Source organism: Poecilia mexicana, unplaced genomic scaffold (assembly GCF_051168715.1).
Source record: "Poecilia mexicana isolate PSO_F unplaced genomic scaffold, ASM5116871v1 scaffold_9, whole genome shotgun sequence".
Taxonomy (NCBI): domain Eukaryota; kingdom Metazoa; phylum Chordata; class Actinopteri; order Cyprinodontiformes; family Poeciliidae; genus Poecilia; species Poecilia mexicana.
In genome coordinates this window covers 22,303,536-22,328,954 of record NW_028263378.1, presented here as the reverse complement: position 1 = coordinate 22,328,954, position 25,419 = coordinate 22,303,536, and the positions used below count along the sequence as shown (strand labels likewise).

At 39.4% G+C, this 25,419-nt stretch overlaps 1 protein-coding gene across 1 annotated transcript; it reads left to right on the top strand.

Moving 5' to 3' along the window:
- Positions 1 to 1,290: 1,290 nt before the first annotated feature.
- Positions 1,291 to 20,740, top strand: LOC106915950 (phosphatidylinositol transfer protein beta isoform). Its single transcript, XM_014983915.2, has 11 exons — positions 1,291 to 1,325; positions 5,501 to 5,531; positions 5,823 to 5,968; positions 6,162 to 6,253; positions 6,408 to 6,415; positions 6,523 to 6,597; positions 6,717 to 6,800; positions 10,329 to 10,406; positions 14,691 to 14,801; positions 15,072 to 15,194; positions 18,397 to 20,740. The coding sequence occupies exons 1-11, from the start codon at positions 1,306 to 1,308 to the stop codon at positions 18,442 to 18,444; spliced, it is 816 nt and encodes a 271-aa protein (XP_014839401.1). The 5' UTR covers positions 1,291 to 1,305; the 3' UTR covers positions 18,445 to 20,740.
- The last annotated feature ends 4,679 nt before the right edge of the window (positions 20,741 to 25,419 follow it).

The window sequence follows — 25,419 nt, the reverse complement described above, 5'->3', positions numbered from 1 at the left end:
CTACAACCATAATTGGGTAGGATCTCTCTGTCTCAAATGCCATTCCCTCAACTTCTCTCTCTCTCTTACCCCCAAATGTTTTGGGGACCCATTCCTTCCTAGGTGTCACTTTGTTCCTCAGCTTTTATTGAAAATTTTTAGATGAAGGCATTATTTTTGTTCCTTTTTGAGACACTTCAGCCTAAGTCCTGTTGTCAAGCAGATTGTATTTAAGGGATTTCTGAATTCTGAAAGTGTGGTTAGTAATACGTGAACTGAGTTTTGAACTACTTCATAAAGTTATTTCATGGTTTTCATGGGGCAATTAATTTGCTACATTTGATTTGATTGCTTTTTGTCATTAAATAAAATAATAGTTTGAAGTTGCATTATGTAATAGTTGTTTCAGGTTAATACCAAGCTATTGGAATGACTCTGAGTTTAATGCTAAAAATGTGTCAATAGTGCTTGAAATCATGGTTGGTGACAGAAAAATATAAAGTTTGGCAGGTCAGAAATTGGCCTAACAATAATCATGTAAGCATCAAGATTTCTTCTTCTCAGGTGAGGTTTTTACAAAAAACATTAAAACAGTGTACAGTCATCTCATGAGGATAGTGTACAATGTTAAGAACATCATTTTGGAAAGGCAAGATTATTTGTGTGGCACATTTCAGAAAAGAGGTAAGTCAAAGTGCTTTATCTGATAAAAGCATAAAACAACAATAAAGAAGATTAAAAAATAGGACACTGAAAGGGGGAGAAAATGCAAAGTTGGAATACAGACTGAAATGAATGATATTTTGGTTATTAATGAAAGACTCCTCTGAACTAATTGGTTGAGTCAAATACATTTTTTAGAAAAGGATGTAATTATTGGGTCTAAAAGACATGATTTCTGTAATAACTGAGATTAAACTTTGCTAGACATTTCGGCATAAAACTTGTTTCCTTATTAACCAACAATGGTGTAATAATATTTCTGCTTTGGCATTGAGAGAAATTATAAGTAATCTTTTCTGTTAGATGGATCGGCACGTATATGGGTTTATGGACAGATTAGTTGCTTTCTACAGCTTGAACAAAATGTGCCAGATAAAGAATAGTTCAAAGTATAAGTTATCCTCTGTAATAGGAGATTACTTTGTCGGCGATGAGATGTAAGAGAGTTTGATTGGTTAATTTTAATTAGTAGGTGTGTCCATCCTCTTTCTACCAATCATAACTGCTGTGGGCGGGACAGGGCACGGCGCTAAGAGCCAATGACGTCAGCAGCACTCGGCAGTCGCTGGGCAGTACCAGCAAAACCGATAGAAGCAAGTTGCTATGGTTGTCATCAAGGAATAGTGAGTTTTTTTCTTCTTTCTATCTCAACTACAACTTTTGCGCCTTATTAAGCCAATATTTAGTGATATAGAAAGGGTTAGGTATTCGGGCGAGTTTTAAGTGCGCCTCTCCCCTTGCTGAAAACTTTTCAGCATATATCGGTAAGGTACACGAGGGGGAGAGTGGGATTGTTCAAGAGCTGGTCTGGCCTACCGGCTTTGACAGCGGCGCGCTATTGTTTGACAGCTGTTGCTTCTTTTAACTTCTAGTGAATCTGCCGTGTCCTAAAGACGCACACTGTGTTTCGTCGGCATTATTAGCACGTATATCCGTGCTATCCGGCTTCAAGGCACTGAAACTAGTACGGTTTGCTAACGCTGTTAGCTAACCGAAAGCGTCACCTGGATGGGGAAGTTGCCCTGTTCTGTTCATTTTAACACAGGCAGCATTGACTCAAGCAGCTCATATGAACCCAAAGCAAGACAAAAGAGTTGATAGAAATTGAACAAAAGTCAAATCAAAGTTTTTAACTAATACTTTACCCTTAGTAAGTATCTAAACGATATCACCGCTTAACCGAGTGATTTAAAGTTCGTGTTAAATACATTATTTTGATATTGACATTGCATTGCAAATCACAACAGCATACGTGGTATTAACTTGTAAACAACCACGTTATTCGTCTCTTTTTGCTTTTGACAATGTTTGTGTAATTCCGTCTCAGAGAGTCTAAAAAAAAAAAGCTCAAGAAGAGAAGTTTGATATAAAAAAAATAATAAAGATGAACGTCAGAAAATTATCTATAGACTGTAATTTGGAGAAGACTGTGGTCATAGATTTACATTTTGAAGCACATGGACAATGTAGTGTGACTTCTACACAATAGTGGGCATCCTCAAAGCTAAGAATTTTCAAAATATTCTGATATTTTTTTTGGATGTGAACTACAAAATCTTAAGTTGCATTATGTAATGGTTGCCTAAAGCAGCTGGTGAGCTGTTGAACTTAAGGTGCTTCATAGATAAAGTCTTAAGAAATCATAATGGTTGAAAATATTACATTAGTTGTCACTTTGAAATGTTAAATATATAAATGTGACTTTCACCAACTTGTAAGCGTAAAGCTGTCGGTCCTGACTGAGGGTTGAAGACGGATATGGCTGTTTGTATATAAAAACAAAGCAATTAATCTATTATGAACTCTGGAATCAACCTTGTGCCCGAACAATATCTTTTGAATACTTGTACTCAGCCAAATCTCTCTGTAAGGCACTTTGGAGGACAAATTGATATGAAATTGGTCAAAATTCCATCAAATTAATCCTGCTTATTCCACTGAAATACGTCACTCTCGTTTCCAATTACATGCGTTTATATTTAGTCCTGGCGATAAGACACTATTGTCGAAGTTAGTTAATCATATAATGTCTGTTGGTTTGAAAAATAATCTGAGAAAACTCATCTAATTACATTGAGGCATTGATTTTTTCCCCACCACCTACAATCCCTCATCCTGAGCAAGCATGTGGCAAATATTGGAAAGGAAAAACTCCCTTTCAACAGGAGGCTCAGTATAAGTAGCCATCTGACCAACTGAATGTTGAGGACATTATTAAATCCAAACGAAACCAATTATATTCAGTGTTTATTATACTAAAATATTTTTTTTATATTATTGCAACCAGAACTAGATATTCTCATTTGCTGCCTTTTTCAGTGTACCTCTGATTATACAAAAGTCATCAAATTTGAACTTGAGCATTCATAAAAATCCCCGTAAACACTTCCTGCTTTCTCCCATTTTATTTATTAAAGAAAATAGAAACTAATGAAATGAAAAAAAGTAGATCTTAAAAACTGACTGTACTTTTTTTTTTTTTACCGTGAATGACCAAACATGGCTGCGTGCATCTACATATCAGCATTGAGTAAAGTCATGAGAAGTCCTTCTGTCAGCACTCTCAACTATTCTGCAACAGTCATTGAAAAACCCATGTTGGGCAACCACACAAGAAGAGATCGGTGACTTAATAGACCCAGAGTTGCTCATGATATGATGCCATTTTAATGCTTATCCAAGCCAAGAATTGTTTTTGTGGTTTATTTCTTTCTTTCTTTCTTTCTTTTTTGTCTTATACACAAAACAAAATTACATGTTTTTCAAGTAAGCACCCTAAAAGTGGATAGCTGTAGAGAGACATGGATGAAAGGATTTTATTTATGGTTTTTGAAAAGGTATTATCCTTTACCCTATAGGTTTTTGTTTAAAGATTGTTACATTTGAAAATGTTGTCCTGGATCGTCTTATTGTTCTCTAGAAACTCTTCAAATACTTGGATTAGTTTTGTAAAATCATGTCAGACTGATTAATAACAGTGTTGTATTCAACATGGATCCCTGCACCATGTTGGTTGAATTCCATCAGCCTTTCAATGTATGAAGAAAGAAAAAAGACCTGCACTAAATCCTCCAGATCAATTATTTCATTTGCTTTGTGAAAGCATTCGGATCTGTGGTTTTCTACTGCAAGATCCTTTCACAATGCACCATCCTTCCACAACTCCTTCCCCCAAACGTTTTAGTACGGTTCAAGGCGTATTTTAACTATAAAATTCACCCTGAAGCTGTTTGCAACCTTGATGATGTCAAAACTCATCGTTTTTCTTTGCAAGGCCAGGCCACACAGTCCTCTCCTGTCTTTTAGCTGCTTGTCTTTGGGTGTCATCTCAGTTCAGCTTCGCACTGTCAGTGGAGGACGAAGCACAAATTTCTCATTGTTTGTCGATGCTGAACGGCTTTAAACGGACTGAATGAACGTTGGAAAAGAATAAAGCTCCGCTTTAGGTTTACGCTGAGAGAGAACTTCCCCTTCCTTGTGCTGTTTTAACATTTTTTTTCCTCTCCACTTGGTCAGTAGTTGGGGAGGAGGAACTTTTCCCCAGTTTCAGTGATGTCATGATGTATTGTATATTTAAATTTGAACAAAACATTGCAATGTATGATTTGGTTTAAGTTGAGAAATAATTTCTGTTTCTGTAATAATTTGAATATTCAGGTATTTTAAATTTACCTCTGCTCTAAAAAATGAATTACCATATTTGCTCTTTGTCTTGAAGATCTTCAAATTAAGCTTACCTGTGTGTTTGTTTTTTTGGGGGGGTTTTTTAAGTACTTGACTCTTCCACTTAATGCCAGTGATGAGTGTCTGTTCTTGCTGTAGTCGGCAGAGTGCAGACCTGACAAGGGCTGGCTCACCTTTTTAGTTATTTTTTTCTTGGCCTTTTTTTCCCTCCCCCTTCAGAAAGTGTGACCCTGATGAGTTTCCTCATTGCCCCATAAGATCACTTTTGTTATTTTTCTGTTTATTTGTCTCCCCCCCCAAAATTCTTCTTTTTCCATCTTTTTCTTAAATTCCACTCTTTTCAATCTAATCCATACCTTTTAACCCAAAAAGTGTTCAGTCATGGAGTGATGGAAAAATAATTCAATTGCCAAAATTTTCACATTTACTGTTTACAGAACTTTCATAAACCTGACAAAATGTTGTTTCAGGAGAAACGCAGCTTTTAGCAAGACATTTTAAAACATTTTGGGGAATTTAAGTATTCGATGCACCTACGATTTCCCTTTTTCTTTTCCAAGTATCACAACTTCCAAAGAATGAACAGGTCTGTAATTTGTTGAGGCATACCTCGACCGAGACAAAAAAAACCCTTTTATTTAAATTTTTTTTTGCTGAACAAGTACACGTCAGTGGTCTTGTGTTTAGCTCTCGTTTCCTTTTCCTGGTTTTTGATGTGACCCTTTCTACTGTAACTGGTTGTCATCTGTATCCTAATACAGTCAGTCATGCATTTGTTGACAAAACTTACCAGGAAAGCTGTTCTCTTGATTCATGAATGTTGCTGCCGTCGGTGTGTACAGCTCCCAAGCACACTTCATAAAGTACTGCCTGGTGCTCTTGCATTGTGGGACATCTCACATGCCCCACACTTTGAAAAAGCTTGTTACGCCACCGTACGGGCCAGTAAAACTTTTTTTTTTTCTTTTCCCTGATATTGACCTTGTTCTTCTACTCTACTGATGTAATGACCTAGAATTATGTCTAAAGCAGAAGTACGGAATACTGAACAGAAAATTTTGTAATACTTTGGCAGTCTCATCCCATTTCATATTTATTTTCTTCTCATTTGCAGCCGAGTGGTCTTGCCCTGTAGCATTGAGGAGGTGAGTCGCCTTTTGATACGTGTAGGCTACCCACTAGGAAACTTTGCCTTTTTTTAATTTTTTTTATGATATTCATGGTCGTTCAGGAAATTTTGTAGAAGGCAACAAAAAGTAAAGATTTTAGTACAGCTTCCAGTGGCTTGTTGAACTTTAGTGTTGTTCCATATTTAACATAATAAACTTTATACACCGTAAATGACAGACATTATACAGTAACGTACAACTTGGGGAAAACGGTACTGTGTTGATCAGAAATGTCGTTTTGGTAAAATGAATGTGTTTGTTTTTCAGTATCAGGTCGGTCAGCTCTTTTCTGTGGCAGAAGCAAGTAAAAATGAAACCGGTGGTGGGGAAGGTATAGAAGTTCTCAAGAATGAACCCTATGAGAAAGATGGCGAGAAAGGACAATATACACACAAAATTTACCACCTAAACAGGTATGTGCCTTTATGTTTTTGAACAGATTGCTTGGCCTCTATGATCTCTGTGATGTAATAGAGCGGTGCTACCAGGTGGTGGCAGTGTTGCTTCATTTGTGAAGCTGTTCCTGCTGTCTGTGCTGTAGACCCCCTGAATCGGTCTTTTCCTCTCCTCTTCCCTGTCTGCTCCTGTCCTCCCCCCATGCTACAGTAAAGTCCCAGGTTTTGTCAGACTCATAGCTCCTGAAGGCTCCTTGGTTTTCCATGAAAAAGCTTGGAATGCCTATCCCTACTGCAGAACCAGTGAGTTCCCCTCTTTACTTCACTTCAGTTTGCGTTGACCAAAAGCCCTTCTCACTCCAAGTTATTGCAGTTTCTGTCATATCAATATTAACATGTAAATAAATACTTTTTCTCTTTCTTCCATCCCCCTCTCTCATGAATAACCTTGATGCAGTTGTGACGGTATGTATTTTCAAATTAACATGTTTAAATACTCCAAGCTAAATTTAAGGTACTTCAGTTTGCTTTATATTCCCCTTATTGCAGTTTTTCTTTTTTCTTCTTTCCAGAATGAATATATGAAAGACAGTTTCTTCATTAAGATTGAGACGTGGCACAAACCGGACATGGGAACACAAGAAAATGTTGGTTCTACCAATTTTTTTTATTAATTTATATATCATCTGAGAACGTCTTACAGAGAAAATGCTAATTATGACAGATAACACTGAGGTTTCTTTTCCTTTTTTTTTTTTTTCCACAGGTGCATAAAGTCGATAGCTCAATATGGAAGAATGTTGCTGTTGTACCCATTGACATTGCAGACAGAAGTCAAGTGTCTGCTTCTGTAAGTAGAAAACAATTGGGTACAAATCTGAAGCATGGTTTATTGTGATTGGGTGCCTCCATGTGGACAAGTGTGGTCATTGCACTTTTAGCATAAATAATAAAAACGCAGCAGATGTATGTTTTTTTTTTTTTTAACATTTAAATTAATCATATTTTTATTGCAGAAGCCTCCTCAAAACTGTTTTGGTTTCTTGTTTGTTCACTTATTGTCTGATCACAAAAAGCAATCTTGGTGTGCTATAGAATAAATCAATGGCAAATTGATTTGCATACAACTTCAGTGCAATTTTATTCCATCACAATTTAATTGAAATGAGTTGATCTCAATCGCATGTTATTCCAGCTCAGAGCAGTCTGGCTGTCAGTGATGTTTCAGTCCAAAATAGTCTGACTAAATAGGTTCATTTCCAGAGGATTATTGTTTATGAAAAGGAAAGTTGTCTTGCTCAGGAAACTGACTTATTGCATCAAACCTTTACATGCAAGCGGTTGCTGCAGCACTGCGGAGGAGACTTTCTATTTAACAGGAAAAGACATCTGCAAACCCTCAAAAACAGTTTGCACCCAAGTGCATCCTTGATGGCTAGCGGCTCATGTGTAGGAAATTATAGCTCTATTTTTAAACAATTGAAAATCAAAGTGTACAGTTAAGAAAAATATGAAACTGAGCTATTTAAGATGAAACTCGTTTTTTTCCCCCCCAATACGGGTAAGGAATTTCCACTTTTTTTTCTCTATTTTACAGAGTTGAAGTCAGATGTTCATGTGAAAAACCTTTGGCCCCTTTCAGATTTTTGCTTTTTCTGCTTCTTTTTTTTTTTTTTTGTCACAAATTTCACATTTCATTTGCACCAAACTTTAAATGTGAAGATGCAATAACTCCTAGGTAATTAAGTAACTATACTTTATCACATATTTGGAATTTTACCAGCCATACCATGGACTGTTTTTACTTTCTGAACTGTAGAATCAAGCAGAACCTGTCTAGCAACATGAAGCATGCCAAAACCAGACGTCATGTATTTGCAGCTGTGAGGAACGACAGCTGACTTATCAGTGTCGCTACCAGATGCAATGACGACTCATCCAGAAGGCCACAAAAGAACCCAGAACATCATCTACAGCACTCCAGGCTTCTCTCGCCTCAGTTAGCACCAGTGCTCATGATGCAGCAGGAAAATCTGGAGACACACTTTTCTCTCATAAAAATATCAAAGCACTATACTCAGTTGACTACCCAGACAAAAGTGGAACTATTTGGGAAGTGTGTAAAACTACCAACATTTTAGAAAAAGAATTTAAGAATTTAAAACCAAAAAAAAAAATGGTTCTGGTGGTGGTGCTTCAGAACCTGCATAACTTGGTGTAATCGAATAAACCAGGAATTGTTTTTCTAGAGTTTCCTGCCACCTCAGCTTTTAACCTCAAGCTCATTTGAGTTATGCAGCAGGTTAGCAGTCTGACGTTCACCAGTAACTCCACTTTTGAATGAGACAAAAAAGATTCTGATGTGGCCTAGTCGAAACATTGCGAAAATCACAGTGACCGCTCCTGCTGGCTGTGGTCGCAAGCGTGGCACAGATATTTTGTTCAGGGGGATGTTACTTATAGGAAGGGTTGTTTTGAACGTCTCTTTTCCTTGTCGGATGAAAACCACTTTTGGAATTTACCAAATTATTTCATCTTTTTTCTGTTTTCATCTGAAACATTCAAATATGACGACTGCAAAAATCTGAGCACTGTATGATTTCCAGAGAACATCCATCAGAAGTTTTACTGCTGCATTGTGGGCTTTGACTGAACTATTTTGACATCAGGACTTTGCCTTCTCTTTTTCTCTTCCAATTAGTAAAACTTTATAAAGCTGAATTTGTGTCTGAAAAACTCGAAGTACACTTGATGCCATAAAGTACTGGAGACCAAAAAATCTTAATATTTCCAAAATAAACATGTATTATCATTCATTAAGGATTGATAAACGTAATGACTCTTCAAAAGATCCTGCTGTTGTTAGTTAATTTGGAAGATTATTCTTCAAGAAATGAGTCTCTTGCCCTGTGAAGTATGAATAATAGAAAACTCCAGTTTGTTCCATCATTACTTTAAAAACTCCCCACTGTTCAGTGATGTAAACCGGAATGTTTCAACATTCCTGCTTGATGAAAGTGATTGATCTCTGATGGCAAACTATGCTTTCTGCTTGATTATTAACAAACTCTCAAGATGATCCTGTCGCATTTTGTGGGAAGGGGTTGCAATGGAAATAAGTACCAGCAACTTTTTGGGTTGCTCCGAGGTGTTTTATAGTTTCGAAATACAAAGAGTAAATTTAGGTTTCTTTTTTTTTTTTTTTTGCGCTTTCTGAAATCTTATTTGAAGATATTGCACATTATTGCTTATATCTGACATCCCATTGCCTCATTTCTGTGCTGCTATCTGCGTGTGCAATTAAATGTGTTGCTACTTGAGCGAGGAACATTGGTTGCTGTGTGTGTACATGTTTGTTTGCTGCGGGTAGTTAACGAGGCGGACGTGTTTGCCTTGCTGAAGGAGTGTGTTGTGTCTCAGGGCCCTATCAGCCCTCAGCCTCGGGCATGACTGCAGGGCCTGGGGCGTACCGCCAGCACAGATGAGTTTGTTAGCGTAATTAAAGCTCACTGTGCAGTGTGCACCGGAACTCCACACACACACACACACACACACACACGCTCGCGCACACGCACGCACGCCGAAGCACACTCTTTTACTTAAGAAGTAGCTCCTCTCCGCGTACCGCGGCACATCGATTCACAGACCTCATTAGTACTGCTGTGTATTGTTATAGCGATGGAGCTCTGAGCATTAAAACAAGCAGATTATTGTGACTGCGTGTGTGCAGCACTGTCAGGCAGGCGCGTTTCCATTTCTCTCTCTGCTTGGCATCCTTCTGTTGGCCAGTAACCCTGAAAAAGAGTCTTTTCGCTGCAGGCGCATCATGATTTATTTAAAATTACTGGGCCCTTGAGCTGTTGATAATCTGAAAGCCATTCCATTTTATGTACACTTTTTCTCGTATTTAATGACGTCAGTTTTGTCATGTTGGTTACGCTCATGGTTTAGATGTGCACTGTGTATCTCTTTATGTATTTTCTGATCCGTCCCATTCTTTTCCAGAGAGCCAGATTCAGCTGTGAGCAGGGCGCTTTTGGTTCATTAGCGAAAGTTTTACTACGAGATCATTTTACCAAATTGAGGGTAAAGCATGTCAGACACTTGATACTCCTTAGGAATCACCGGAAGTCACTCATATTGATGGATACTAATCTGAATGTGCTTTAAATTTTGGGTTATTTTTTTTAATATTTTAATGTTTTTGCTTGTACCAGAAACAATAATTGCTTTTCTAATGCTTTTTGAATCATCGTGCAATAACTGTCATTAACTTGTAAATACACAACATAAGGTTATGTACATAATAGTTGTCTTTTTGGAGGGGGGAGGATTTTTGCCATCCATTAATTATTGAAAAGTAAAAATCTTTCCACAGGACTACAAGCCTGATGAAGATCCAGCCAACTTCAAGTCTGTTAAAACTGGCAGAGGACCTCTAGAGCCAACCTGGAAGGTAATGATGCTGCTCAAACTCGAATCACAACACCTTGCAAGAGCATTCACACCGCTTGAACGTCTTCATATTTTAGCAAATCGCAACACAATACTTGACTGTGTGTTACTGGGCGTTTGTGGGAAAGAGGAAAACAAAGTTGGACATAATTGTGAGGGGGAAGGAACATGATGCATAAATATTTCACCAACAAAAATCTGAAAAGTGTGCTGTGCTTTTCTACCCTGAAATTGAAATCTAGTGCAACAAATTGCCTTCAGAAGTCGCCTAATCCGTGGGGTTGACCTGTTATGTTATTTAAGTACCTGTTTCTCTGCTGTCCTGAGCCTTTAGATGCTGTTTAGGGAACATTTGTGACTAAACGGCTTCATGAAAATCAGTGAACACGGTAGAGAAATGGTGGCTAAAGTTGTGGGAAAATGTAAAATAAACCCACGTTACGAAACAATTTTCCAAGTTTGTCATGTCAGTATGGAAAGACTAATGCAAAGCCGTACACCTGCCAAGCCATGACTTTTGGCGACAGTAGCATCATGCTGTGGGAATGCTTTTGTTCAGCAGAGGCAGAGCAGAGAGTCGGTGGGAGGACGTGTGGAGCTAAATGCAGGTCAATCCTGGTGGGTTTTACTTTCCAATGTTACAGCAACCCTAAAGCATTCAGAGGAGTGGTTTCAATCAAAGCTTATTTTTGCTCACAGTCCAGACCTAAATGCAACTTGGCAAACTAACTAGCTGAACTTGAGCCTTATACCTTGGCCTCAGAGTACCCAGAAGGCATGCTGTAATATTGGCTGCAGCTCTGTAAACTACAGTCTCTTTTCATTATTGCACTAATTTCTCATCTCATTTTAAAGTTACTCCTACTGTCTTACTACTTTGTTGCCAGTGCTCTTTTCTGTCAACCATTGGAACACTTTTATAATTATTTAATTTACTAATTGGATTTTATTCCCTAATTAAATGTTATTTTCACTCTCCATACACCCACAGAAAATAAACATTGCTGTGTAAGCTTGACTTGGCAGAGTATACTGGAGATCAGTAACACATTTAGGGACTAATGCATGACTTTGGTTAGCTGGAGCGAATGGCACTTAGTAGACGAAATGCAGTGAAAGTTGGATTGTATCCTTTGAAACAGCTCTTATGTTCTGGGTAATGGGTACCAGCTCTGAATCGGGTTCAATCCCTCTATTTGACTGTAAATGTATTTTTAGGAGATATTAAGTAGATGAAAAGCAAGAAAAATGTTTTTCTGTTCAACAGGAGACTTTTGTACATAAGGTTGGCATGTTAGACGGAAACTGAACAGAACGTGACATGCAGGCAGAAAGCTCTGTAAATGTTGCTACATGTTTGAATGTATAGTTTCTTGTGGGCATTCGTAACTCTTCAACCTTTGCTTATTTACTATGTTGAGATTTTTTCTTTTGTGGTAGACTAATGCAAAGTAGTGCCTAATTAGCTAAGGGCTTGAAAAAAGAAACAGGGTTTTTATTGTTTGATATTAGATTTTTTTTTCTTCAAAATAAAATCTAAGAGGTTTGTCGTCTGCCTCTTTGTTTCTGGTAGCTCTACATGAAAATCAGTGCAACCAGTTGCCTTTTGAGGTCACCGAATTGGTTTGTTAATGAACATTTAAAGGGAGAAGAACTGTTTCATGAAGACCAGTGAACAGAGTTGTCAGGCCAGGGATAAGATTGTGCAGATGTTTGAAGCAATGCTGACAATTTCTTGTGGATTAAACCTCACTGCGCCCCGTTCTTCCCATCGCAACATGGAAACAACGGCAGAAAGGCAAACCTACCAAAATCTTAATCAAGGGCAGCGATGCGGTTCAGTGTGAAAACAGTCTCCACATTGTAACATGGGGGTGGCAGCATCATGCTGTGGGAATGCAAGAGTGGAGCAAAACCTATCGGATGATGCAACAGATCACATTTCAGCAGGAAAATGTCCCTCAGGCTACAGCCGAAGACTCACTAGTTCATCAGATCACAGCACATCTATTAGAAAACATCTATGAAGAGTTTTCTCTGCTCTGCATCCAGACTGATTGAGTTTGAGCCGAGTTTGTGGCTGTACTTTAAATGACAGGGGTTCCAACATTCACTCCGGGGAGCTGGATGCAAGCTCAGTACTTCTCAAATGTTGGCAAATTTAGTGAAATGTATAATTTTCCTTCCTTTTCACAGCTATGCTCGACTCCATAGTGCCTACAATATATAAAAAATTTGTTTTGTAACATGAAATGTGAAAATTAACAGGGTGTGAATTATATTTATAGATGGCAACGTTAAGGTCAGATTGGAGCAACAGCTCTTTTTTTTTTTTCTCCCTCTCTCCTTTCTTCCACTATGAATTCAAATTAAGCACCAAAAACACAAGAGAGACTGCTGCTCAGCAAAGCTCCAGACGTTTGACAGGCAGTTGTCGAGTCTGTATGAGGCCCCATAGGAGGCTTCAGGCTGTAGTGGCTGAATGGCGAGACTTTATGATAATTATAATAAAAACAAAAACATCTGTCTAAAATAAAACATGAACTTTTGGTGAATACAGTAATTACATGGGCTCTGCATCGCGCGCGCGTTTGTGTGGGTTCGCAGCAATATGTTAAAATAATCTTGCAGCAGGTTTTCTAATGGCACAGAAGCAAAATAAATTAGCTGTGTTTTTATTAATAGATCGAGACTGACGGCTTCAAATGGTTTTTCCAAAGGATCTGTATTACCTTTTCTAGACGTACCAAATTGGATAACGTTGTAAATAATGATTTGCCAAAGCGTCAACCTTCCAGCAGCGCTGCCAGTAATGATTGAGAACGATTATACATTGAAGAAAGTTAAAGTACTTTGCTGCTTGAAAATACATTATGTCTGTTAATTAATGGACATTTCAAGTCTTGGATAAATATCCTCATCTTTGGACTTGAGTCCTTCTGTGGCACAAAGTCAATGTGGAGATGATGGAAGAGTCACTTCGTGGACATTGATCCTAAATTTGAGAGTTCTGTTTGAAAGCTGCCACTTTTGATTAAAAGGTATTTTATAGTCAGAAACGCTGCAGCCTCCCAGACTGGTTGCATTCGCTAATAGAGCGCACTGTTCTGCAGTAGTGCCCTTAAAGTTCACCATGGGGGAAACACTCCTCTGCTGCAAGAATTTTTGCAGAACAAAGGCAGCCTAACTGCTTTAAAAAGTGAGAATAAAGAGGCGTAACTTTTATTTTGTGTTTTTTTAATTAGATCACTCTTCCGTCCGCTGTGGACACGGAAAAAGTGTTTTATTAAAAAGGCGGGGGAGGGATTGGGGGAGGAAGGGAAAAAAATGTAGTTATGTGACAACAGAAGCACAATTTTTTTGCCAGCTTCTCAGAGCAATAAAACTCTTGTCTATCTCTGCATGCACACATGCTTGCATATCGGCACCCCTTTGTATTTCTGAAAACTTGTGCTCCTTTGAGTGGGGCACGGAGAGGGAGAGAAGAAATGTCACCGTAAGTGTTTTGATGTAGAATCCGTTTCATGTGAAGTTCTCCTTTAGCGATGACAACTTTTCTAAACCCACTGCAAATTTAGAAATGTTTCTCATTTCGCCGCTCCTTCATGATCGCGGCATCAAACGGCAGCGGGATGGGGCGCGATTGAGGCGGGTCTGTGGCATTTTCCTCTCGGAACGCCGAGCCGGAATGAAGTGATTAATTAAACAGGTGTTCTCGGAGGGAGAGTGTGTGTTCTGGAGGGAAAGGGAGGGGGGGCGAGCAGGTCTTAGGTGTTAATAATGTAACCGGCTTTGCACCGCGACGCCCTTATCGCTTTATGAGCACCGTTTTATCTGCCTTCTGTGGCCACAAAGGCGCGCCTGTCGGGAGCGGTGTCGCTGTCAGGGCGGAAGCTGGGAAATGGTCCCTTCATCTGGAGTTTATCCACTTTGCTGTGCTTCCACCCCCCTCATACCCCTCCCTCCTCCTCGTCTTCTCTTCTTCAGAGGGAGGCACATTGCAAGCAGCGATGGATGAATTTAGAAAGTGTGTTGATTAGGTCACTTTTATCTCTGCACAGCACAACTTCATATTGATAATTATTTCAGCAAGCTCCAAACCCAAAGCATTATGTATTAATGGCTTTTAGCTGTGCAGTCATCCGAGATGAGTCTGAAACTGTATTCTGTCATAAGTTTGTGTCAAGTTTTCTGTTGCCTTATGTAGTTTTGATACTTTATGAAAAGCAGAGGTTCCAGTCTTTTTTCTTCTTTTTTTTTTTTTTAACTCATCCTTTCCCAACAGCAAGACTTGGCGAGTACAACTGACTGCCCAAAGATGTGTGCCTACAAACTAGTCACAGTCAAGTTTAAGTGGTGGGGGCTTCAAACCAAAGTGGAGAACTTCATCCATGAGGTTAGTGGTTTGTGTTGTTTACACACTTATCACACAGCAGGGCTTCATTTGGGCTCATACTGAGTTGCAGAGGTGTGATGGTTCTCTCCTGTTTGCTACTGTAGTGTTTGACTTCCATTTCTTCTTCCTTTTTATTTTTTTAAAGGGAAGTTTTCTCAAATGTGATTCATGTCGGCAGAACACAAAAGGATGCGCTCATTGTTGGCATGCACATTTGTGATCATTATTATTAACATTACTAATTACTAATATTGCTTTGCACTCCTTCAGCAAGAGAAACGGATCTTCACGAACTTCCATCGCCAGCTCTTCTGTTGGATTGATAAGTGGGTGGACCTGAACATGGACGACATCCGGCGAATGGAGGCCGAGACTCAAAAGGAGCTCGAAGAGGTATGCGTGTGTAATCAGTGCCAGCAGCTGAGGAGAGTTGTGTTTTATGGATTACTTTTATGGCATCACAATAAAATAGGAGGATGACTCAAGTAAAAGACAATCATTTATGGTCTGTTCCAGTACAGCTTAGAAACTTTATGAATCGTGCAAAAGTTTAAGTTCAACCTTAAACTTCTAAAGTTGCATCGCTGCAGGGAGACGATTTAACCGCATTGATGCAGTAAATCATGCAAAAGCAGGCCTATGCAAGTATTCAGTGCGTAGAAATTAACATAATTTTCAAGCGGCTCATATTTCTGTTGGAAGTTTTTTTTTTTTTTGTATTGCTCTCAGGTCTTCTGAATTCTGGGTTTTCATTGTCAAAATTACTAAAAAATAAGGAATTGGAACATTTTACTCTGATTCTGTATAAGAAAATTTGACTTTTTGAAATGAGCGACAAAATAGTATTGAACCTTTTCATGATATTGTATATTTTGAAGATCTACTTGTAGTATTTTCAACACTGCAGAACATTTTTTGTGAAGGCAAAGGTTTGACTATCTAGACGAGGACAAAACAATTTGGTGATGGGCAATTAAGACTATTGAAGTTTGACTTTCTAGTCCTGTAAAACATTAGATCAGGTGATACTTAGCTGAAATGTTAACTTTAACAAGTGCAAGTAATTATGGAAAGCTCTGCAGACAGGAAAAACTCCTCAGTGTACCTTTAAAAGGTTATGCAAGACAACAGTTGCTTTGTGACATGCTACCATAACTAAAAAAATAACTTTATTTGAATATAGTCTTCTCAGCGTATCTCGTGGGCTTCTTAATTACTTCATCTTATGATTTACTCTCCTTTATTTCCATCCAGATGCATAACCAGGGTTCAGCAGGTACAAAGGGTTCAGAGGAGTAGCAGGCCAGGTTTAGGTCTGTGCGTTGCTGTGTGAGTTGTTTTGGGTGCAGGGAAGTCTCTTAATGGGTTTTTCCACTGGGCTGGCTTCTTCAAACCGTGGTGTACAAACTGTTGATGCACTGCAGCCTCTGTGACAGGAGCTAGCTGCTCTGGAACAGGCTGTCCTGGGTGTTGCACGGTGTTTTTAAATCTTTGTTTTTCATTTGTATGTCACTTTAAAGTCATCTACAATGCTTTTTTATCAAATATTTTTTGTCATTTCAGATGAAACCCCCAGACAACATTATCATAACCTTGTTTTAGTCTAGAGTCTTCTGCTATTTAGAATAGTTTCGACAGTACCCCGATGGAGTCTTGGGCTCCTTTTGACATTTCTCAATTTTTTATGCCTTTTTTTTTTTTTTTCAAAACCAGCTGACATGTTGCGTCAGAAGCTACAGCTGTGAGCATCCAAACAAAGAGAGTACAGCTCAGACGTGAACATAGGTTTTTAAAATAATCTGCAACAGGTTGTAGCTCACCGTCTTTTCAACCTTTGCTGCTGGTTTGCTCCCAAATATCACTTTGGGAGCTTTTGAGGACAAGTGAGGAATCTGGACTAGACTGGCCAAAGTGGGCCAGTTTCAAACATTCCTGGCCTACTACCAACATGCTGCATTTTGTGCTTTGCCTCCGCACTCCTTCAGAACATGTCGGCCAGTTCGCCATGTGTTTCCCATTTTCCACTGGAGCAAGTAAACAGGCGGGTGCCATCAAAGAGGGCTGTGGTGAGGAGGGCCAGTCCCGTCCTGAGCCTCTGAGCTCCAGGGTTAGCAGGGTCGCACTTGAACTGCGCTGGATGAAGTGCGACGGCGAAGCCAGGCGCTGCACTTTAACAATATCACCATGACAGAGGCTGCATCTGAGAGACAATGCAGAAGAGATGCTCTTGGTGCGGTGCAGTCGGTGCAGGATGGGGCGCCTTGAGAGCGGGGGACGAGGTGCGATGCTTCGAGGTGGCTCCCTTTTTTCCCTCATTAACATACAAATAGAATTCTGCTGTTGAGAAGGAGTCCGGCCTGTGATTGAGAGACTCGGAGGAAGCGAGGGGAAAAAAGATGGCGAAATGGGAGGGTAAATCCTCCTGCTATTTCATCAGATCTGTCTTTTCCCCTGTTTAGAGCCAATGTTAGTTTGAACCATTTCATTTGAGCTTTTGGGCTATCAGATTCCAACGCTAATTGACTTTCCAAAGCCATCAGCCTGGGGGTGGGAGCATTTGAAAGGGATGCTTTTATCTACCTTGAAGACAAACAGGAGGATTGATAAGTATTGTTGGAGCGCAGTGTTAAGGAAGGCCAAGTTTCAGCTCACAGAAAGCAATTTGTTGCATTTTATTGGTTTTTGTAGAACGTATTAAAACCTGTAGATGTATGTAATGAATTAAAAACAAGTCTGCCTTGAAACTTTCATCAGTAGGCTGGGGCGTAGGTAGAGATTGTACCAATTAATTCTTCAATGCATATTGTGTCTGACCTTTAATTTGATACTTGTTGTTAAAACAACCAAGTGCACAAAGTTTTTGATTCGTTTAACTAGGGCCGAATTGATTAATTGTTTTAATCGTGATGAATCAACTAATTTAGTAGTTTATTAATCATTAACCGTAGAATACAGATTTAAAAAAAGGACCTTTGCTGAAAGACATTGTTCAAAAATATAATACATTTTGCATTTAAGATGATAAAAAAAAAAGTCATTTGTCTGTAAATATATTCCACCAAAAACTCAAGTGGGGTAGTTTTAGCTTCTGCTGGTTCAAACTTTGCAAAAAATAAAATAAAACCTATTAAGACCCTTTGCTGTCTAATTAAAAATTGGTTAGTAGAAAAACAATCAACATTTCAGCTGTAATGATAGATCAAATAGAAGGGGGCAGAGCTTTTCACACGTTAGAAGTATTAGTGATTGTAAAATGAAAACCCCCGTCGAATGTGGCATTTTTTTTTTATCCAGTTAACTTATCGTATGTGTAATCGATAGAAAAATTGATTACTAAGAAAACTGTCACAGTAGCAGCCCTGTGATTAACCTGTTCTTGTTTGTTCTGTATCTGAGTTGCTGATTTCCAGTCACAGCTGAACCAGGAGAAAATCCTTCCTTTCCTGTTGCTTCAATAGTTTAGAAAACTTCGTACGCCTTGATTGCAAAAAAGCCACCCAATGCCACCTCGTCGCGCTCTGTGGAGATTTCAGTTCCTCGCCGGTTTCGTGTACATCTAACCTCTTTTCCTGCGTCTCTTTCCTTTTCCCCACAGCTTCGCAAACAGGGTGAAGTACGAGGAACCAGCGCTGCAGACCAATGAAAAGCAACCGGATTAAAAATGGCCACCGTGTGTGACGCCGTCTGCTAAGAATGCTCCTTTGTTTGCCACTTTTTACCTTAACTGATTTTGGCTGCGGAGGAAGGAGCATGGCTACCTGCGATCAATAGTGCAGATCCCCTGACTTGACCCCAATCATAGACGCTCTGACCAGTGAAAATTGATTTTTTTTTTTTTTTTTTTTTTTTAGAAACCAACATGACCTTTCCTGATGAGACTGGTTAATTTTGATCATCATGTAAACGAGACTTTAAAAAAATGAGAGAAGGTATGTGTTGTATAGAATAATACAAGCGCAAATTACTAATCTAGGTACCACAGTAAAAGGACCAAATGTCTACCTTTTTGTATTTTATATAAATTTTTCACATTCCTGCGGAAGCGATGTCATGTGTGACCCTGTGCTGTCTTAACTGAAAGCTCCCCGTTCGTCAAAACTCATGTTCCTTCCTGCCACAGCCTCCATTAAGTGATTACTAACACCCGTGGCGCTCATGCCCATTATAACCCCCCCCACCACCCCCCACACACACACACACACACCCTCACCTCACCTTAACTACAGCACTGCATCTTATTATCACTGACAATCATGCCTGTACAGGTAGGTATTCACCGTCTCTCCTGTTCAGACTTGGTGGGGGAAAAAAAAAAAACACACACGCACTCATCAGAACCTGAGGATGAACGTGTGAATCGTGTGAACAGGCACAGGTGTGGATGCCTTTGCACTGACTTATCTGTTACAAGCCGAAGCTGGGCAGATCCACACAGGCTCGTTCACCTAAAGGATGTTGGCGGCTTCCCGCAGAAACCCCGCCGCCTCCCGCGTCCTCGCTGTTCTGAAGACATTCGTACATAACGCGGTGCAGCGTTCACCTCCTAGTGCACTGAAAAACACCCACAGATGGTGCTACACCCCTCCAGCCAAACTTCACTGCGTTGAACCGGCCCACCTCCCAAGGCCAGCCATGCTCATCTGGTTTTCTAAGGAGAATTTATATATATATATTTTTTTTTAAACCACACTTTCTTCTCCGGCTTCAATCCGGTCGGTCGTGTTTACAGGTTCACGGTTGCTACATTAGTGCCCCGTCGACACCAGCACCACGCAGCGCTCGCCTAAACCTTTTCTATATTTTACTCCTCTCTCAGCTCTGCCAGCTAGCGCTAGCTACCTCCCTCTTTTCTAACTGGCAGCTTTCCTGATGCCCAAGGATTACCATTAGCCATGAGCTGCTGCTGCTTCCTGGGAGTAAATCTTAGCAGATAGAGCTTTTATGAGTGACAGTGTTTGTGATTAATCTCTACTCCTGTTATTCAGGCGGCACTGCATGTTTGCGTGCCGTCGCAGATAAGCAACTGCAGTGCCTTCGACATGCTAAAAGCAACACAAAAAAAACGTCTTCTGTACTTTGTTACACCAAAATGCAGCAGATTTACACATCAATGTTGAACTGATTTACCATCTGATCAGCATCCATCATGTTTTCTCTTTATAACATGTGGAATAAGCCCACTTTTGTTGTTACACACATAAAATATACTTGGTTTTCTCATTTGATCCTTGCTGAGTTTTATGTTGTAGTTGTATGTTAAATTGTAGCTTTTCAGAACTATTCTTTATTTCTCAAAATAAAAGTAACGGATTATTATGTATCAAGTTATTTTTATTATTTTTTCTGACAATGTTACATCAAGTTCTTTTTGTCCAAAGAGTAAAAGTGCAAATTTGTCATGTTTACATGTTCTCCAATCATTATAGGAAATTTAAAGCCAATAACAATCTGTGTAATACAATACATTTTTCTCAGGTGAATGAAATGACTTGGAGCTTTAAGACAATGTTTCTCTCACTTCCAAATATCATAAGATGATCCTGATATTGATAACCTGTACCTGCCACCGTCTCAAAATATGCAAATAAGGAGGATATGTAGTCTGTACCTATGGTTTCTGACAGTCCCATAAATGTACAGGCTGTGGAGATGGCATAAGAATATGGATGAAGGAACTGGATCTCATAATGTATGAAATCCACAACCATCACAGGCTTTTAAACCGTTTCATTCAGATTGTGAAAATCAGGGGTGAATGTATGAACTATCGTGCCTTTTTCTTCTCTAAAAATCTTGTGTATTAGATATGCATATTTTATCCAGTTATCAATAAATGTGTTTCTAAATTACTCTTTTTTTTTGGGGGGGGGGGGATGTGGGGACATAACAAGAGCAATGCAGCTTTTAAAGTTCTCAATAAAAGGTATTCTCCTCTCCAACAGTGGATGGATTTGATGACTTTCTTTTAATTTGGCCCTTTTAGCATTCACTTGTACTTGAATGCCATCATCATACAGCTTCTTTCTATAAACTACCACTTGTTTTATTCTATTTATATGCTGATCTACTTCTCATACACCACCTATTCAAGTTGCAGCTATTCAGTATTTTTATCCCAATTTCTACTATGTAGCTTTAGCTGATGTACAGATTTTTCTTCCAAAAATTTAAACCAAGTGAAGCATAATAGTTACTTAAATGTATAAAGCTAAACATTTAAGCTTAGCTTGATACAGGTGTTTTGTTTGTGTTAAAAGGTTTCCTCAGAACCTACAACCTTCAACATCAAACCAGTATTCAGCAGAGATGATTGCTTTGTTTTCCCCAAAATAACTTGTGTACAATGTGATCTATAAAACTTTTTTTTAAGTCTAGCTGTTAATGTTTTTCTTAATTTCTTTAACATCAGAAACTATTCATGCTTGCATAAAATCCACAATGTTTGAAAAGACATTGTGTAATTTATACAGTTTAATATTGAATATTGGCCATGAAAAAAAAACCTGCCCCAGTCACAGTTTATAACAAATTCTGCATTTAGGAAAAAAGGAACTTTGAAAAGGACGAGGAGGAAGTAAATGCTTAATTCCTTCCCTTTTTTAATCGTTCACGCATGTGAATTTACAGGATACATTACTAAATATTAATATTTTCAAATACAGATTTTTGAAGAAATAAGAATACAACCAGAAAAGTTAATTTATTTCACTGCTTTAATGCAGAAAATGAATTGTATGTCATTTCTTTAGAGTGAAATATTTTAAGCCTATTCCTGTTTATTTTGATCATTGTTGCTGACTGCTATAGTTGTGTTTGTTGCTAAATCTGAACATTATACACACCCTGTGAAATTTAGAAATAATTTGTGGTCCAAAGAATCCAAGGAAAGAAAACTGACTTCACCATTGACCGGCACAAACCCACAAATGTATCCAAGGTGGAGGTGGAAAGTTGAGTGGAAGGAAAACAGTGATATAAAATGTTTGCAAACAGGAATAACCACGTCCTTCAGAGGAGAGTAAAGTACATCCACTTAAACAGTTTAAGGGAAATTCACATTCATTAAGGTTTATTTACTACACCTAGGCCTTTTACAGTGTTGTATTATTTTTTGTTACATTTTCTCATATATATATTTAGCTTAGAGGTCAAACAACAAACAAGTTTGTCTCAGGCAAAAGTTTTGGCTTTCCATGTTTGTTTCAGGTCTCAGGTGCTTTTAAGATCTTTAGACACATTCACTTTTTATTTCCTACGATCCACAGGCAGCATCAAATCAAAAGTTGCTCTTGAGGAGGAAATCCATCTGAAAGGCCGGTTGAATTCCAATCGTTTTAATTAATACATCATATCATAAATGTGTGTTGTTTTTTTTGGGGGGGGGGGGGTTGGACCATGTTTGAATAAAGCTTTTGCAAAGCATCAGCACGGTTATCTGACTCCCTTACAGACAAAAGTCTGACTGACCCTCAGGTCAGAAGAGTCGCACAATAGCAGCGGAATCTGTGCTAAAGAGCAGGAAAAGCTGTGAGTCTGCTGGCTGAGATAGCTGCCTTTTTTTTTTTTTTTGTCATTGTTTTTGGAGGAATGGTCACATTGGCTTTCTGCAAGGAAACCAGTCATTTCTGCCACTGAGCGCTCACACACACAAATAATGCTGTTTCTAAATGGGGAGATGGGCAGACTCGCCCACACACCTCCTGTTAAGTGGCAGCTCGCAGCAGTCTGCGGTAGGCTTGCATCCATCCAACCATGTGTCTCTCTCGGAGACGAGATGAAGGGACATGTCAGGAGTGAGCCCCCGTCGTTTAAATAGATTCGGCAACAGATGAATAGATGAGACAAATCTCGGAGAGGCTCAAGACTCGACGCAGCGGGGGATCTGGGCGCCATACCAAAAGTGTTTAGAGCTAAAATCATTTTGTGAATGTCGGGCGACCAACTTGCTGCTGCAATACGGGGAAAATTTGTGCCAAATCTGGCAAGAAAAGATAAGACATGCACTAAAGTCGAAATAAAAATAGGTGCTCCTATCTATTCTGCATTAGAGTTTATGAACAAAGTTGCATGGTGAATCTATATATATATATATATATATATATATATATATATATATATATATATATATATATATATATATAGTTTTATTTTGTGTGTGTGTGTGTGTGGTCCCCCCCCCCCTCAGGGGGCCAGATGCGCGGAGGGGCCGCAGGTTTTCTTGGACAGGACGGTTTATTTCTGTCTCTTGGAGGCAGGCAGTGATGTCACCAACGTTTCCACATCCTCCTGGCATGGGTCACATTTAGCTCCTGAGATTCTCCTCAGCCTTTCCTGTTGTGATGTGAGTTTGGTGCAGGGAGGGGAGCGGGATTGTGTGTGTGTGTGTGTGTGGGGGGGGTGTCTGTCACATCTCCCTCCCTTAAATACAATGCTGCTTCTCTAGATGACAGATGCTGCTTAACCTGCCATGACCCAGGGAGTCCTGATGGCTCAGCTGACTGACAGGCCTATAGAGGACACAGCGAGCCCGCTCCTCTCTGCCTGAGCTGCACAGGACGCTGCAGCCCCACCAACAAGGGAAGGAACTGTCTCTTCGTTCAGCCCCCTCACCCCCACCTCCCCCCTCCACCCACCAACCTCCCACCCGGGGTAATAAATGTCTCGCTGAGGAAAAGCTTAACACCATGAATTAAGGCTAAAACGAGGGCGCCCACTTCTGCTACCTTGTCCTATTGAGTAAAATATTGAGACAAATTGAGCTCTAAATCAAAGCAGAGAGGAGTGGGAATGTGACAGCGCTTGAAAGCCTGTAGACCGTCCATTGTCATGAAGTCGCCTCGGCTACAACCACTCTGGGCTGCGTTTGTCATCACCGGAGGCAACGGAGGACTGGACACCGTGCCGTCGGTCTGTCATCATGGCGTCTCCGGGTTTGAAAAGACGCTGCTGACGGAGCCAGTAGGAACCTGATTGTGGAGTTATCAGTTTTACAGTCAAAAGGAAAGGCAGCTTTATTATTTTTCTCCTGTTGAATAGAAACAGAATGAATACAGAATATATTTTGTGATAAAGAGAGCCTTTATCCAGAGAGAACAGGAGTATGTGCATAGGATTTTAGTTATTCTATGTGGAAATCAGAGCTGGGTTACACAGATGTATTCCTCACCTAATAAAATGTATTTTCATTGATTTTTTTTATAGTATAGTTGTATGATTTGAATTTTTCAGAATTGTTAAAGTAGACATCAAATGTGCATATGCCTAAATATGCAATAAGGTGTTTTCAGTTATCCGTGTGTTACGTGAACGTTTTAGATCATAAAAATATCTTATTATGAGATAAAGATAACCTGAGAAGAGGTAAAAAAACAAAACAACAACAAAAAAAGCTGTTTTCAAATGATCGTTTCAGTTATTTGGGGATAAGGTTCTCCGAACTGGTCCAGCCATAAGTGAAGGTAGTCTATCAGTAAGGTGATACTCAGGGAGAGAGTGTGACTCAAACTGGAAAAACTCCCATCGCCTTTAGCACATCCCAACAACTTGACATTCTTCTCCCATCCTCCTCCACCGTCTCTTTCTGGCTAGTTTACTCCACGTCTCTTACAAAACACAAGCACTCTCTGCCCCTGCCTCCTCACTCCGAGCTTCTGTCCTCTCGCCTGGAAGAAGTGCATTTCATTGTCTAGTCCTGACGGGTTTCTGGCTCGGCGGCAGCCTGTTTTCTGGGCACAGAGCTGGACATAACTGCATGCATCTGCACACCGATTGTTTTGTGGTGCTGACTTTTGTGTGTCGTGAATGTTATGAATTTCGATTTGCAAGTAAAGCTGGTCGTCTTTTCTGATTTTTGATTGTGTAAAGTGACGTAAAGAAGCATGTTTTTAGAGGAATATTTTTATTTTGCCGTATCTAAAATGTTACTTAGTAATCACATAAACCATCGTCTTCAACAGTATTATTATAATGTACTTCCACCTAAAAGTAGGACGATTTTTTATGTGATATTAAGACTCTTAACACAGGAACATCATTATCATTCCTCTGAGTGTCACTTACTTTGTATTTGAATAGAATAGAATAGAATAGAATAGAATAGAATAGAATAGAATAGAATAGAATAGAATGATTTTACAAATTTAAAAAAAAAGTCCATCCTGTTTGATTAATTTCCATTTTATGTCTTCTGTTACCAGAAGTTTTCCCAAATGCTTCATTTTAAGTCAATGAACCTGCATCCTCTGTGTAACTTGCCGCTAGGTGGCACTGTGTCTGTTTCATAAAAGCTTCCTCTCTCTCTCTCTCTCTCTCTCTCTCTTTCTTCCCCTCCTCCCTCCCCCAGTAAAGGCTCAGAGCTGACTGCCACCAAATTACACCTCACCCGCCGCCCCACTCACAGAGTCGGGAGAGGACTGTGTGGTGTTCTTTCACCAAAGAAAATAATCAAGGAGATCAATGAAATTGGCCTGTTTACACAAGTAGGCTTTCCCTTTATTTCAGCTAATCAGAGTTTACACAGAAATAAGCCTACGTACACAGCTTTTTAAAAACAATAAACAAGTTTAGTTTCCAAGGGGTCAGAATTTAAAATAACATAAAGATCGCGAGATTAATCACT